Source organism: Taudactylus pleione, unplaced genomic scaffold (genome assembly GCF_031769625.1).
Source record: "Taudactylus pleione unplaced genomic scaffold, aTauple2 ptg000039l, whole genome shotgun sequence".
NCBI lineage: Eukaryota > Metazoa > Chordata > Amphibia > Anura > Myobatrachidae > Taudactylus > Taudactylus pleione.
In genome coordinates this window covers 13,042,993-13,059,954 of record NW_028284441.1, presented here as the reverse complement: position 1 = coordinate 13,059,954, position 16,962 = coordinate 13,042,993, and the positions used below count along the sequence as shown (strand labels likewise).

At 44.3% G+C, this 16,962-nt stretch overlaps 1 protein-coding gene across 1 annotated transcript in view; it reads right to left on the bottom strand.

Moving 5' to 3' along the window:
* LOC148538624 (interleukin-13 receptor subunit alpha-1-like) overlaps nt 1–13,879 on the bottom strand; it is an 82,972-nt gene extending 69,093 nt beyond the window's left edge. The window contains exon 1 of the mRNA XM_088453505.1: nt 13,795–13,879. Within this exon, the coding sequence (XP_088309631.1) occupies nt 13,795–13,879 (85 nt within the window). The remainder of the gene's footprint in view (nt 1–13,794) is intronic.
* Between the last annotated feature and the right edge of the window lie 3,083 nt (nt 13,880–16,962).

Here is a 16,962-nt window from a genome sequence, read left to right as displayed (position 1 = left end):
TACGATGAGCTGACAATTAGTGTTGATTTCAGACTAAGATAGTTTTCTTGATTAAAATACCCATGGTGAAGTCCTCTGATGAAAGTGGGTTTATTGTCAACATCCCCTCATAGGTGACAACGATTGATTGGCTATTTAATGTAAGCATTATATATGTATTTTTAACACAAAACAAAATAAATTATTGGTATTTATACTATATTGCAACCTTTTGGTCTTTGTGTTGGGTGTTTTCCTTGGTGAGCGGGTTTGATTCAGACCAATGATACCATATATATGGTTAAGAAAAGACTGTATCTAATATTCCACCATCACCTTTGGGAAAAAGAAGAAATATTCTCTACAATACAAGTGATAAGACTGAGAGTATTCCCAAGAACTCAGACAAAAGTTACAGTGCCTCCTGGTTTATTGTTTGTATGTTATGTTATCTTGGTACCCACTAACAGGGGTACTACGGTGAAGAGCTGATGTATTGTGGATATCTAGCGCGAGTACGGGGTATTTAATGTGTGTATGTATATATATATATATATATATATATATAAGAATATTCGGATCGGCACTCAATTCACCATGTCAGCATGCCCCGGTGCCCTCTGGAGTAATTGAATGGAAATAAACAGCATGGAACAAACAGCGGCACTCAGAGATTGCTCATAGAAGAAAAAAACGTGTATTGAGATCAATACATAGCCCAACGTTTCGGAACACACACGTCCCTTATTCAAGGTGTATGAATAAGGGACGTGTGTGTCCCGAAATGTTGGGCTATGTATTGATCTCAATACACGTTTTTTCTTCTATGACCAGTCTCTGAGTGCCGCTGTTTGTTCCATGCTGTTTGTTCCTATATATATATATATATATATATATATATATATATATATATACACACACATAAATAAATAAAATCGTCTAAGGTCTGTATTGTTCTCGACAACGGCTCCCACTGCAGCAACGGGACAGACCAGCTGGTGAAAAAATGTGTATGTCCTACGGACCCCTCACTTTAAAAAATTGGGGTCCTACTCCACTGTTAATCCTCATTCCCTCATGTTATGGGGAGTGAGGGCAGCAGTTGGGTCAGTGCTGGGGCAGGTAGCAGTTGGGGTAGAGGGGGTTAAGGGCAAGCAGCAGTTGGGGTAGAACTGGGGGTAGAAGCAGGGAGAAGTGGGGTAGAGAGGGTAAGGGCAGGCAGTGCTGGGGGCAGGGAGGATGTAATTGCAGACAGCAGTTGAGGCACTGGTGGGGACAAGGATGGAGCTAGGGACAGACAGTACTGGGGTAGGGGAGTAAGGGTAGAAATTAGCTGGGGCAGCATTGGGGCATGGAGGGGGTTAAGGGCAGGCAGTACTGGGGACAGTGCTGTGGCGGTAGGGAGGGAATAGATAGCTAGGGCAGTACTGGCGGTAGGAAGGGGGTAAGGGTAGGTAGCAGCTGGGGCAGGACTGAGGGCAAGGATAGGGTTTGGGGTAGGCAGTACTGGGGTAGGGAAGGAGTAAAGATAGTTAGCAGCTGAGGCTGTACTGGGGGGGAAGGAAGGCATAAGGGTAGATAGCAGCAGGGGCAAGGAGGTGGTTAGGAACAGACAGTACCGAGGTCTGAAAGAGGTAAGAGTAGATCGCAGCTGGGGCAAAGAGAGGGTTAAGCACAGACAGTAGTGCAGTGCTACATTAATAATAAGACTGCAGACTGATCCTGCCAGGATATACCAAACCCAGTTAATAACTTCTCTATAAAGCCTGCAGCGCTGCATTACAGACACAGGGAACACACACTACTGTAGCTCCCCATCAACACTTCTACACACAATGTTATCACAATGATCTCAGTAGAAGGCTAGTCTGCATGTGAACTTCCCTACCATAGAGAGTCAAAGCCTGCATACATGAGACCATCTCCCTGAGCATAGATGCCGCCCAGGTAGTCTAGGCAGGCATAGGGTGTCATGCTGGCTCTCTGTCATTACACAGTGCACACATCATGGGGCAGTGACAGAGAGCGGCGCTCACCTTCGCGGAGAAGGGAGAGGGCGACACTGCACTGGGTGAGTGGTGCCAGGTACTGTGGCACAGGTACATGGTGCTGGTGGCGGCTCCCAGGGAAAGTGCACCCTGCAGAGGATGCAGTGGCACTGCTGGAGACTGACCTGTAGCAAAAAGATGCGCTGGCAGGCAGGGAGAGAGGGAGGGAGACACTACAGGCTGCGATTGGCTGGAGAGACTAAAGGCGATGATTGGCTGGGGAAACACTGCAGACAGCGACCGATTGGCTAGGGTGCTGGCCAGTGACGGAACTCCCGGAGACAACGGAGTCATTTGCCGCCGGGCAGCGCTGAGGAGGAGGTGCATGGAGGAGCGCCACTGATCGGCGCTCCACCTCCAGTGGCGTAACTACGGAAGGTGCAGCCCTCCATTTACCGGGGGCCCGCTGAGTGTGTTACCAGCGGGCGCCCGGCACCTCCTCTCCCCCCCGACGCCAGTGGCAGCCGGAGGACAGAGCTCACTCCTGAGCTCCGGCATCCGGGTCCCGTAGTGCACTATGGGAGTGACGTCATGACGTCACTCCCATAGTTCCGAGGAGCGGGCGCCGGGGTCGGACGGCAGCAGGCACTGGAGCGGGGTTTGAGGTAAGTACTGGTTTTTTTTGTATGTGTGTGCGGGGGGGGGCATTACAGAGGGCTTACTACTAGGGGCATTACAGAGGGCTTACAACTGGGGCACTACAAGGGGTTTACTACTGGGGGTACTACAGGGGCTTACTACTGGGGGCACTACAGCGGCATTACTACTGGGGGCATCATATGGGGGCACTACAGGGGCCTTACTATTGGGGGCACTACAGGGGCCTTACTACTGGGGGCACTATTGGAAGCACTACAACTGGGGGCCCTACAGGGGCCCTTACTACTGGGAGCACTTCAAGGGGCATTACTACTGGGGCACTGCAAGGGCATTACAACTGGGGGCACTACAGGGGCCCTTACTACTGGGGGCACTGCATAGGGGGACCACTACTGGAGGCACTGCATAGGGGGACCATTACTGTGGGGCACTACATAGCCGCCAATGTAGTGCCCCCCAGTATTGGTCCCCCTATGCAGTGCCTCCAGTACTACATAGGGGGACCTCTACTGAGGGCACTGCATAGGGTGCAATCACATAAGTGATGGGGGGATGTGCAATCACATAAGTGATGGGGGGATGTGCAATCACATAAGTGATTGCACATCCATCTCACTTACAGTCAGGTGCATAAATATTGGGCAATTGACAGAATTTTCATATTTTGGCCTCTATTCACCACCACAATGGCTTTGAAATGAAACAAACAAGATGTGCTTTTACTGCAGACTTTCAGATTTAATTTGAGGGTAATTACATCCAAATCAGGTGAACGGTGTAGGAATTACTACGGTTTCTATATGTGCCTCCCACTTTTTAAGGGGCCAAAAGTAATCAACTCAAAAGCTATTTCATGGACAGGTGTGGGCTATTCCCTCGTTATTTCATTATCAATTAAGCAGGTAAAAGGTCTGGAGTTGATTCTAGCAGGGGTATTCAATATGGGAGCGATAACATCGTTTTTGCGTTAATATCGGAGGTATGACGTCATTATCGCAGGTTTTAGTTTTACACTGTATTCAATTTCAAAAGACTTTTCTCAGTTTTGAAAAGTCTTTGATAAAAAACGGGGATAACTTTTCACCATTGAATAGGTGTCGGAAAAAAGTGCAGAATTGGGGTTTAGGGGTGCAGGCTTAACAAAAATAGTCTGCACCCCTGGGAATGACATTTAAAAAATAACTGTGTCAAAAAAAGTTGAAAAAAAAAATAGGGACACCCCAAAAAATTTATTTAAAAATTGGGGTGGAAAAAAAAAATCTGAAAAAATTGTATAACAATAGGGAAAAAGGTTCAGGGCTATTCTGCAAGTATGCGGCAGGTGTTTTCTAGAATAGATTTATAGCGGCAGGTGCACAAATGCCGAATTTTTAAAAATTTACTTTAGGGACTTAAAAATATGTTAGTACCCATTATCATGTACCTCAAATTTGATGGGACCACTTAAAAAAACGAAAAAAATAACCTAAGTGCTCTTCTGCATCACTTCTTCAATGTCTGGAAAAAAACACCTGCTGCGGCTATTTAAATCCCCGACTTTCATTTAAAGGCTAAAACGGGGGTACCCATAGTGATCCCCCATGTTTTTACAACTTTAGGGGGGTCTTACAATTTTTTTAAGGAAAAATTCGTAACTTTACGCAAATCCAACTTCGGAGGTTCCCGTTTTTGTTAATTTTATATTGAGTACGGGGATAAGCGGGAGCGTGCCCGATACTTTAACCCTAGGTGTGACATTTGCATTTGGAATCAGTTGCTGTCGACTCTCAATATGAGATCCAAAGAGCTGTCACTATCAGTGAAGCAAGCCATCATTAGGCTGAAAAATCAAAACAAACCCATCAGAGAGATAGCAAAAACATTTTTCAAGGGAAAAATTAACGAAAATTGTTTACTAAAATCGTTCATTTACTAAATGTAATGAATGATTTTTTTGAACTACAAACGATTTTTGCATATTCCCTTACCCAGTCTGACTGAACTACAAACATGAACGCGCATGAACGATAATCGTTCATCGTTTTAACTCAGAAAGTGAACGATTTTTTCAACGATCGAACGATAAACTATATCGTTATCGCTAATCGTTCATAAAATCATTGTGTGTGTATGCACTTTAATGGAGCGTACACACGGTCAGATTTGTCAGACTTGTCAGATTTGTCAGATGAACGACTGAACGATTGAACGATTTGAACGATTTTACCAAAGTTTAGAACGATTTGAACGATTGAACGATTTTTGACTGCATTAAAATGAATGGAATCGTCCAAGTCTGACTGCAAACCCATCAGATGTCAGATATCGTTATCTGACAAACGGGAACGCGCATCGTTGATCGTCCATCGTTCAGGCATGTCAGATATGAACGATTTTTCATCAGATATGAACGACTGAACGATTTTTAAATCGTTATCGTCCATATCTGAAGAAAAAATCTGATCGTGTGTATGCACCATAATGGAGCATACACACGGTCAGATTTGTCAGACTTGTCAGATGAACGATTGAACGATTGAACGATTTGAACGATTTGAATGATTTTACCAAAGTTTTGAACGATTTGAACGATTTCAACGATTGAACGATTTTTGACTGCATTAAAATGAATGGAATCGTCCAAGTCTGACTGCAAACACATCAGATGTCAGATATCGTTATCTGACAAACGGGAACGCGCATCGTTGATCGTCCATCGTTCAGGCATGTCAGATATGTCAGATTTTCCTTCAGATATGTGTATGCACCATAAGGCTTGCATCAAACTTACAGCTATTAGACCAGCATTATGTCACAATGATGTAACAATCACATCATTAGAAAATATCTATTAAGTTTTTATACTTAGTAAATATTCACAACATTTATTTAAAAGAGCTCAAATGGCTAATATATATTGAATGTAACATACAGTATATCATAACAAAGGGTATACGTTTAGGAAGCCGGCGGCCGCAATACCGGCCGCCGGCTTCCAGACTCCACAATCCCGGCTAGGGTAAAATGACAGGCGTCTAAAATCTAGACGCCTGTCATTACCCCTATGCCGGGAGACCGGCACACTTCATCCCGATCGAAGGGATGCTGGGCGCTGCGGGGGGAGAGGGTTAGGTTTAGGGCTCCCGGGGGGGACTTAGGGTTAGGCAGCCCCCCCCCCCGGGAGGGTTAGGGCTAGGGAAAGTGGGGGTTAGGGTTATGCACCCCCGGGGGGGAGGTTAGGGTTAGGCACCCCCCGGGGGACTTAGGTTTAGGCAGCGGGGAAGGGGGGGTTAGGTTTAGGCACTTAGAGGGGGGAGTAGGGTTAGGCACTTGGGGGAGAGGTTAGGGTTAGGCACCCCTAAGGGAGGGTTAGGGGGTAGAATTAGGTTAGTTAGTACTTACCTTGGGACGATCGGGATTTCCAGCACTGTCGGGCTGCCGCTGCCAGGATCTATTCCTCTGTCGGCCTCACGCTGCCGGGATTCGAACTGCCAGCCATGCGGCCGGCGGTATTGCATACCGAATGCATAACAATAGTTTATAATATAAAGGGCGGGATGTACTAAATATGGAGCTCTTTACCAATTGTTCCTTTTAGGTTATTGTGGTAATATATCTATTATGGTATGCTAATTACTGGGAAAAACAGCAATTATTCATAAATACTAGTAAATCGGGGTTGGAAGGTTATGGACTTGCCGGCCACTTAAGCAATGAGTTGTTCCTTATCTTAACCAAGGATTAGGTTGTATGATTTAAGTGGGATTAATGAATGATTCCAAAAAAGTAATAACCCCAACACAACACAATTGTTGCACGTCTATGTGGAATTACATGGAGTAATCTATGTATAGCCAACAGAAAAGCACTATTTGACTTTTGTTTTTTTTTAGCCTCTCTGTTTCCTAGATCACAGGATGAAATGTTCTGTCATACCCTAAGCATAGAACCTTCATTTTATTTTTGCTTTTAGACTCATAAGCATTTTAATCACTCCACACAAAATTAAGGTTTTTTCCCCATGCATAATATTCCCACTGTTTGTTTCTTAGTAGTTAAGCAGGATAATTTTAGCAGTTCCTGCGCTCTGATCAATCAGCGCTATGGCTCCTGAAGGAGCATTCTCGTCACCCAATTTTTTATTTTTTTATTTTACCAAGAACCCTGGATGACTATTCGGATCAAAGAGGACCCATCCCAAGGATTGAGGGCAGGATGTATCATGCTTAGCATATAGCATGCAATACATCCCACCGCTTATCACATGCATAATGGGATTTATTAATGCTGTATGCTTGAATGAAATCGCAAAGGACGGCTCACCTGGTAAGTGCTGTCCTTTGCATTGTAAGGCCTTCCAGGTTTATGACCTGGGTGTCCTACTTTGCATGAGCCTCCTGCGCAAGTGCAAGCGTTGCCTATTGGAACAAACCTCAGGAAAATTGCCGTTTTCGGAGGTTTGACCGCATTTTAGGTAAGATGTACTAAGCTGTGGAAAGATAAATTGGTAAGTGATAAACTACCAGCCACTCAGCTCCTAACTGCCATCTTACAGGCTGTTTGAAAAATGACAGTTAGGAGCTGATTGGTTGGTAGTTTATCACCCTCCAATTTATCACTTTCCAGAGCTTAGTACATCCTGTCCTTTTGTAGTTGTATATATCCTGCCATTTCTGAGCAATAAATGGGTAAATGAGGGAGTTTTTATTTAATAAAATATTTTTTTTTCTATGGTGTGTTTGTCCTGTACTTATCTTAACAATTTTTTTACAGCTGTCAGCAGGCCCATGATGCCTGGGCATGCTGGCACTTGTGATTCTCCAAGTGCCATCATGCCCTGGCAGACTTATTTGGGACCAGAAGTACAGAACAATATTATTATTATTACTATTATTAATATATATATAGCTATATTTATATAGATATATATATTTTAACTATTTATTACCTCCATACCCACCGTCGCCAAGAGAGCGTAAAAGAGCTCTGGGCTGCTGGTTATCCACAGGGAGGGGGGACCCTATTTATGGGGGAGTTCCTAATTCCTGAAATTTGGGCTTGACGGCCTGGAGCTGGTTAAGATTATGGATTATGGCAGAGGTACCCAGTGTTGCGTTTCTCCCTGCTATAGTGTCACTAGCCCTGGCTGTATCAAGTTAGTGCTGCTAAGTGGAAAAATAGGAGGGCCCCCATGCTGTTTGTTTCCACCAGCCTAGGCTAAATAAACCAGGGTTAGTTATTTAATAGGGGGGATTTTGTTAGCATTTTTACTATTTTTAATACTATACAAGTCTGCAAAGATCTTAGAAATCTGTGCAGCCTTGTGGTGGGTTTGTGAAGAGATGCCAGCGGGACAGTGCTTTCGAAACTGCCAGGGATCAACAGCAGGTTCTATTTAGAACGTTAAAAAGACCTTCTGTAAATACTCTCTTGGCAGGTTTGTTGTGGTACCATGTTCTTCCCATTTGATGATGATAGATTTGATGGCGCTCCGGGGGATCATCAGAGATTTGGATATTTTTTTATAAGCCAACCCAGAATTGTACTTCTCAACAACTTTGTCCCTGACTTGATTGGAGAGCTCCTTGGTCTTCATGGTGTGATGCCTCTTGCTTAGTAGTGTTGCAGCCTCTGGGGCCTTTCAGAAAAGGTGTGTTTATACTGACAGATCATGTGACACTTAGATTTCACACAGGTGGACTTCAATTCACTAATTATGTGACTTCTGAAGGTAATTGGTTTCACCAGAACTTTTGAGGGGCTTCAGAGCAAAGGGGGTGATTACATATGCACATGCCAATTTTCAGAATTTTATTTATAAAGATTCTTTTTTATATAGATTTTTCTCATTTCACTTCACCAAATTAGACTATTTAGTGCAGATCCGTCACATAAAATTCAGATTAAAAATAAAAATAAATTACAGGTTGTAATGTAACTAAAACGGTAAAAAGCCAAGAGGGTGAATACTTTTGCAAGGCACGGCATGTAATAAGCGAGAAAGCGTGTCTGTCTGTCTATCCTTGATGCACGGCCAGAGTTTCACCAAATTTGGCATGATGGTGTAGTTTGACCAGGATTAGGTTTCTGCCTAGGTTTTAACTTCGTCAGGACCACACACTGTCACACAATCCCTAATAATGGGGACACTCTTAAATTACACAGGTTTCGGGGCTGGCTCAACTGGCAATAGGCAGTTTGCCAAAAACATGTGTGAAAGCTACAAAAGTATCCTTGTAACCTCATAGTACATATCATATTCTGAGCAAGTGTCAAACTTTATGACTCATGCAAGTTCATATTAAATTCAGAGTTAGTCCTTTTTAAAGTGACCATATATATTAGTCAGCTCTCTGTGTTTGCATGCAAGGGCATAACTACAATTTTGGGGGCGACATAGCAAGATCTTAAAAGGGCCCCCCCAGAGACAAAAAAAACACATACATTTGCCCCCACACAGAGCCCATTCATGTTATGCCACACAGAGCCCATCCAGGTTATGGCACACAGTAGTACCCCTTATACATATTATGCCACACTGTAGTAGTGAACCTTATACATTATGCCACACAGGAATGCCTCTTACACTACACAGTAATACCCCTTACACATTATATCATGCAGTAATGCCCTTAACAGATTATGCCACATAGTAGTAGTGCCCCATATAACACATTATTCCACACAATACTAGTGCCCCTTGCACATTATGCCACACAGTAATGCCCCTTATAACGGAATCGGTATGCAATGCCGGCTGTCGGGATGCCTCCTGTCAAAATACCGACAGTGGTCGGGTAAGTATACTTACCCTCCCCCTTCTCTCCCTAACCCTCCATTTTTGTAGCCTAGCCCTAACCCTCCCCATTAGTGCCTAAGTCTCCCCCCTTCGTGCCTAAGCCGAACTCTCCCCCTTTAGTGCCTAACCCTAACCCACCCCCAGTGGTCCCTAACCCTACCCTCCACCCTAGGGGTGCCTAAACCTAACCTCCCCTCCCCCCAAAACATAAGACAAACCCCGCTATTCTACTTAAACCTAACACACACACCCCCCCCGCTAACAGTTAAGGGCGCCCCGGACTTAACTCTTTCGGGCTGCGTCGTGGTGTTTCAACGTCTAGCTTAAGTCCCTTGTCGGGGTTCCCCCGTCGGGATTTAGTCTCATAACTACATCCCCTTATAACATTATACCTCTTCCTAATGGAGCTCAAATGCATTTACCTCTAAATGAGCCTCCAAATGCATTAGTAGAGTTTACAAAGCGCATACCTGTATTTATAAGCATGTTTATAGGTTTGCAGAGCTTTAATCATCATTAAAGTTTATTTATAAGGTGCCTCAAGTTCCGAAGCACCGGCCAGGCAAGGAAAAAAATATATAAAACAAAAGGGAGAGTAATGTGCAAGTCATGTGAGAACAGATCTTATACAATTCAGAGTGTGTGAAAAACATACAAATCATGTAACACTCATGCAGTTAGAGATTACACAAACGATAGACAGTGTGCAAATGGGTAAACATGGGGGAGACAGACGTTAGACATAATATAAAAATAGGAGTTAAAAAGATCTGCCAAGAGGTAACTTTTAGGTCAAGTGCACAATAAAAATAAGTAAAAACAAACAGAACAAAAGCTATTTTTTTAAATGCACGATTCTTCAGTATAATGGTCCTTTAATGAGCCCCCATCAATTCATCAATTAATCTAATGGACAAAAAATACTTCAAGATACAAAGATTCTGTCAAACAGGGGTGGTGTAAGAGAGGAGAGGGCTGGTGTGCGGACTCCATGTGGGACCCCTGCTCTCTGGCAGCGCAGTAGACTCTGGCTTGGTGCCCAAACCTTATTCCCGGGAACATCTCTACTGTGCATGAGCCATTTTCCCGGTGATTTCTGTTGTGCTGCAGTGCCGGAACACCAGCAGACCAGGACTCCGGAGAGGTAATTACAGTATAACTATATATGGGTGCAGGGTGTGCAGTGTGGATCCTGCAGACCCAGAGGTTCGTGTGCACCGCACATCCCTGCACCTATTATAGATACGCCACTGCAGTCAATAATAATGTAGTTTACATTGCAGGGTTTGCAAGCAAAGGGGTCAATCTTATTAGGTGCAATGACCTTGCGTGTGCGAGTCATCGAGGCAGTGGCCACACTTTACGGCAGCCTGGATTCCCCTAATATTGCTCACAGCCACATAGGGCTCCAAGAAAATTATGCGAATTCAGGCTCGGGTCGGGTAGCGAAGGGTGCAAGATGCGGTGCCGTTGCTGGCGTTTAAACGGCACATCGCACCCTTCACACCTAATTGGATTGACCCCAAAGAGAATACCACATGCCCCGTATTGTAGTGAAATGTAGGACTGATTTATGTTCCATGGTGTTTTTCGTTTCGGCTGCACGTGAATGCAATAACTTTTGTCTGCTTTTTGTACACCTTTTGCAAATAAAATAAATATTTTTTAAAAAAAATTGAAGTGTTCTCTTTTTATTTTGATGTTCATTAACTTTGAGAGGACTGTGCAAAATCTTATAAGACAGAACATATATGACACCTAAGAGTGAAAAAATTAAATCACAGGACTGTACAGTATGTGTCATTGAATTATTAATATAAATGTATTTTTTAGGTTGTGTGGGTGTAAAAGCAAGTCTTACCAAGTCTCATATCACTTGTGGATTATGCTGGCAGAAAGACACACTGAATTTAGATCTCTGGGATTCATGCTACCATTACTGAATCATTGTTCATCCCATATGTGTGGGTGCCTAGATTAGCATTGCAATCAGGTGAAGTCAGTACAGTCAGCGCAAAATAATTTTTTACTTACAAAAACATTAACTGTACTGAATAAATACTGATTTACTGTAAGGCTTCAGTAATATCACCTGACAATAAAGTGGTCAGAGAAAATAATCCAGCATAACTATATGACCCTTCACTCCCAATAAATACTTGAAGATTTTTATCATCTATTATTATTTTATATTTTAAAAGGGACCAAAAATATAATCTACTTTGGACACAAAGTACTGTACGTTAACTCATACTACTGCTAATTAACAGAGAATTGTGAGCACAGAAAGATGAATAAAATACACCTGTGTCTTATCTAAATGCAGAAAAAAAAGAGCCATAAATGTCTATATAAATAGCAGTATCAGAAAATAAATATTATGCCATAATTCTTGAGCAATATATAATAAGAGTGTGGGCACTTTTCAGTATAATATATTGTGATTTTAGTTTATATAAATATTTTTATGTTATTATGGAATGTTCACAAAGACTATCAAAGTACCTAAAGTACATATCTCAATAGTGAATGATTGTGTGTGTGTGTGTGTATATATATATAAAGCACAAGATCTGTGGCACTCATCCGGATTTCACAATGGAAATAACGATAGAAACATATCTGTCTTATGTATCTATCGTTATTTCCATTGTGAAATCTGGATGAGTGCCGCAGATCTTGTTCTCTACATACCTGTTTGTTGCTGTACACCACGGTGTTTGTTTCATTCATTAGGAGTGCCATTCTTACGGACTATATATATATATATATATATATATATATATATGTATATATATATATATACATATATATATATATATATATATATATACAGTATATAAGATTTTGAGCTGCAGTAAGATATTTTGCCCGCCGATGCTAACAACAAGACCATGTCAGACCGAACAAAATTAAATTGGCTGATACACACCATGCGAATTACCCTATAATCGTTTAGTTCAAACGATCCTTTCTATTCCAAACAGTCTGGTCTTTGTAGGGGAATGCTACAAATATTTAATGATAAATAGGTCCCTTGTTCATAATTTTATAGGTACAAGAAAGCCACCGAAACAAACACAGCAACGGATACAAACACAGCCACTGATACCACAAACACTCTGCCACAGATACCACAAACACTCTGCCACAAACACAGCCACTGATACCATCATACCACAAACACTCTGCCACTGATACCACAAACACTCTGCCACTGATACAAATGGTATCTGGATGGAAGATCTGCAATATCTAGATAATAGGTCGACACCAGATGGTCCACAGTCAATTGTTCGACAGAGTCAAAAGGTCCACATTGCCAAAGGGACAACATGGTCAAATGGTCGACACAGATAATGTCAACACGTGTTTTTTCTTGAGGGATAGGCACTTGGCGGAGGGTTAGGCTGCGGAAGGGGACAGTTAGGGCTAGGCACTTGGGGGGAGGGTTAGGGACCAGGGGAAGGGTTAGGCTGCTGAAGGGAATGATTAGGGTTATTGTGATACTGTATTGAAAATTTGAATGTACTGTACGCCAATATGTTATGTCTATATGATATGTGCAAAAGTATTTGACTTATACGTTCCCGGAAATGGGGCGTGTCCGCCCCGTTTTCCGGTAGAGGCAAGGCAGGGACTGCTTACTCAGCTGGCTGGTGGCCCGGCGCCGTCCACCATCGCGACCATCGACCACCGATGGTCGTGATGGTGATACCAGCCTGCACCCTCGGTCGCAGTGCTAGGATCACAAATGCAGCAGGGGGTGTCATACACCTCCTGGTGTATTTGCATATTTACAATGACAGAATTGCAAAGCTGCCTGCGTGCAGCTTTGCAATACAGTTCCAACCTGAATCAGCCCCAGAGTATGTACTAAGCTTTGGGGAGAGATAAAGTGCCAACCATTCAGCTTCTGTCATTTTTCAAACACAGCCTGTAAATTGACAGTTAGGAGCTGATTGATTGGTACTCCTCTCTCTCTCCCCAAGGCTTAGTACATAGACCCCACAGTCACTGATCCTACAAATACAGCCACTAATACTACAAATACAGTCACTATCTGATCCTACAAATACAGCCACTGATACTACAAATACAGTCACTGTCTGATACTACAAATACAGCCACTGATACTACACATACAGCCACTGATACTACAAATACAGTCACTGAGAAGTGGACACATGTCAGCACCCGCCTGTAACGTTAGCTTTGCTCAGGATAAGGAACAGCACATGACACAAGCAGCATTATATATATACGTGCACCAGCAGTGCTACACATGGAACCATCTGCACCTCACAAGCAGGAGACAGGAGCACAGGGGTGAGACTGGATAGAGACACGTCGTTATAAATTGCCTGTAACACTCATTACGTCCATTACCTGTAGACCCAAGGAAAACATGCAGTGCTGCCAACCATACAGCCAGGATGACCAGCCGCCGCTGCCGGCCGCCCGTACTTCCCATGTCGCCGCCGTACTGTGCTATAGCAATGCTGTCCCAGGATAGCCTCTGTCATGCAGGAGTGGTAGAAGGACGCTTATCACTTCCTGAAACCCAGCCAGCAGTCACCCTGGCCGGCGTCCCAGAGTCAGCCTCTTCCCCTCCCACATAGAGATGTCACGGCAGCCTCACAACCTTTACTTACTGGCGATGTGATGGCAGGCACTCCAAAGGTGCAATGCTGTGATGCAATGAGCCCTGGCAAATGGTGATCTGTTATATACAGTTATAATATATATACTGCCAGAAACAGCAGGTTGGTTTGGGAAGCAGCCATGTGGGTATCTGCCCCCCTCACTAGATCCCATATAAGACTACGTCCACATATTCCGGGCAAAGGTCCTCCATTAGGCATTTCTAGGCTCCCACCGGGATCTCCTATCAGAGGGGAGACACAGTATTATGATAAGTATGGTTGGCCCTAGCTAAGCCGGTTGGGAGCAGCACACAGTTCATGTCCCTTGCTTGAAGGTCCCAGGAAACTGTAGGCTGTACAGCTGGACTCCCAGTCTACGTGCATGAGCTGGACTAGAGAGATGTCATCTTAAAAAAGTACCCTGCTGTAAGCTACCTTCTAATTAATAGGAAGCTGAAGTTGGCTTCTTATTCATTTCTTATTCACTTCTTATTCATTTTCCAGCTTCTTATTCAGAAAATGTTATATTAAAACATTTAAATAAAGTTAGATCACTAAACTAACACTATGTAAGCAAAGAATTGTGTCACTGTCCCTTACACAGTTTTCAATTTTTATTTTCCTGGTACAGTAAGGATTTGGACATGAAAAGGGCAATAAAGCGGGCACAGGCACCGCATTTTGTCATTTTGAATAAGAAGCTGTAGTTGTGCAGGGGTTAACTAGTTTCTGTCATCAAATGTTACACTTGAAACCCACAGAGGGTGGTCTGGTACATTTGACCCACTTGTCATTTGCCTTGACCAACAAGGATTTTGGCATAATTAATTTGGGCAATGGACAAATGGTTCGAATCTCGGTACCTGCACATAAACACAAAAAAACAGCCACCTACATGGCTTCACTATACTGACTTCTTTCTTTAATGTGTAGCACACACACTGGTGTCACAAGGGGGGTGCGGGCCGCACTAGGTGACACCATCCAAAGGGGGTGACACCAAAATAGCAGAGCTGCTCTGCTATTTTGGTGTCACCCCGTCGATTGGTGTCACCATGACGCCAGGAGACGGAGAGAGTGTGGGAATTCCCCAGCAGCTGCAGGAGCACTGGGGAAGTCCACTGTGTGCCGAGAACGGGAGGCAGTAACGCCCCCAAGATCGGCTCACATAAGGGGTGTGGCTTCACGGGCGAGGTCATGCCCCTTCCCGCGAAGCCACGCCCCCTTCCGGGAGCGAGGAGGACTCAGAGCGTCCGCACTAGGTGTCACCAAGGTAGATGACACCATTGACCACATACACCAACCTGTCTACTCATACATACACCAGCACCCTGCCAACAGCAATACAGGCTGGATGTAGAGCACTTCATATCACCATGCTACCCCTATTCTCCCAACAATGCATCTACACCAAAAATGTAATAATTGTTACAGGACAATGGAATAATGCAGTTACAAAGCATTACAATAATCACAAATAGGTACTTTACTACAGCCTACCTTTTAATGGAGGCCTGATTGCAGTAGCTGAGATGACAAGGTAACAAGGTTACAAACCACAATACATTCTTATCAAATCAGAACAACAGTACTACAGGGCTTAATGATGTTCTGCTGCCTCAGGCCTAGTGCCTGCCTTCTAGGAGATCAATGACACTATGTAGGGCCTATTGCCCACCTAACAATGGGTTAATGATGTGGATCCAAAATTAACCCTATAGGGCCTAATACCCCTTATACTTTGTGGGACTAGTGCCCTCTCTGGCTCAGGCTTATTGTCCGCCTAACAAAGGCCGTCCCTGCTGAGTAGGGCTTAACGCCCACAGTAGCCACGGGCCTAATGCCTGACAATTAAAATAGCATGCAATTGAATGAAATACAATGCAATTAGACTTACCAGTCCAGTAGTCTTTAGCTGAACTAAGCCTAGTTCATCCACAATTAATATGTATTCTTCACCCGAGGTGGGCGACTCCCCGATCTCAGTGCTTCCTGTAGTCTTCACCTTAAGCTGGCAAACTCCCACTGCCACAGCAGTCTTCACCAAGGTAGCAGTGACCAAGGTCCAGGGGCATAACTAGGGTGTTTGGCGCCCAGGGCAAGATGAGAAGTTGGCACCTCGCTTATTTATGTGACCTGGGCCTATTGCCCAGGGTCAATTATAGCCTTAGGAGCATGGGCCTAAAGCACGCCTATTTTTGCAACAGGCTTAAGGCCTGATGACCCCTACATGCCTACTGCCTGACAACCTGGTGGTCTAGTGAGGGCTTAATGATGGTAAGGCCTCAAAGAGGGTCTAGCTGTCCGGTGGGACAGGCTGCAGTGAGGTGCTTCATTCACTCTTTTACTTTCCAACCACTGCAGTACTCTCCAGTTCTCAGTTGCATTCTTCTGTCGCTAGCCCATTCTGGCCAGTAGCGGCGCCGCCGGAGCTCTTCTCCATTGAGCCCGGTGTCTCCTGGCATCTTCTGCAGCCACTGGAGCTCTTCTTTTTTGAGCCCGGTGTCTTCTGGACTCTTCCACGGCCGCTGGAGCTCTTCACCCATTTCCGCCAAATTGACTCTTCCTCCAAGAGACATCTGACATTAGACGCCACGGGCGTAGTCAGCCATGACACGGCTTACAACAATTGGCTCACTGTGGCCGCTTTCTATTGGCTGCCGGTGCGCTCCGTGATTGGTTCAGATTGTCAAAATTGTCACCACTGTGATTGGCTCAAATTCAAATTGTCACCGCTCTTCAATGGCCGGCGGCCCATGAGCTACACTCAGCTAGCAGCCGGTGCCACATGTCAGCCGCTGCTGGTCCTTGACGGCACTGAAAACAGACATACTGTCCCAGCACCGGACACTTATGTGTCCTGCTGGGGATACATCTCACCGGACTGCAGGACTAAGGCGCTGGGATCAAG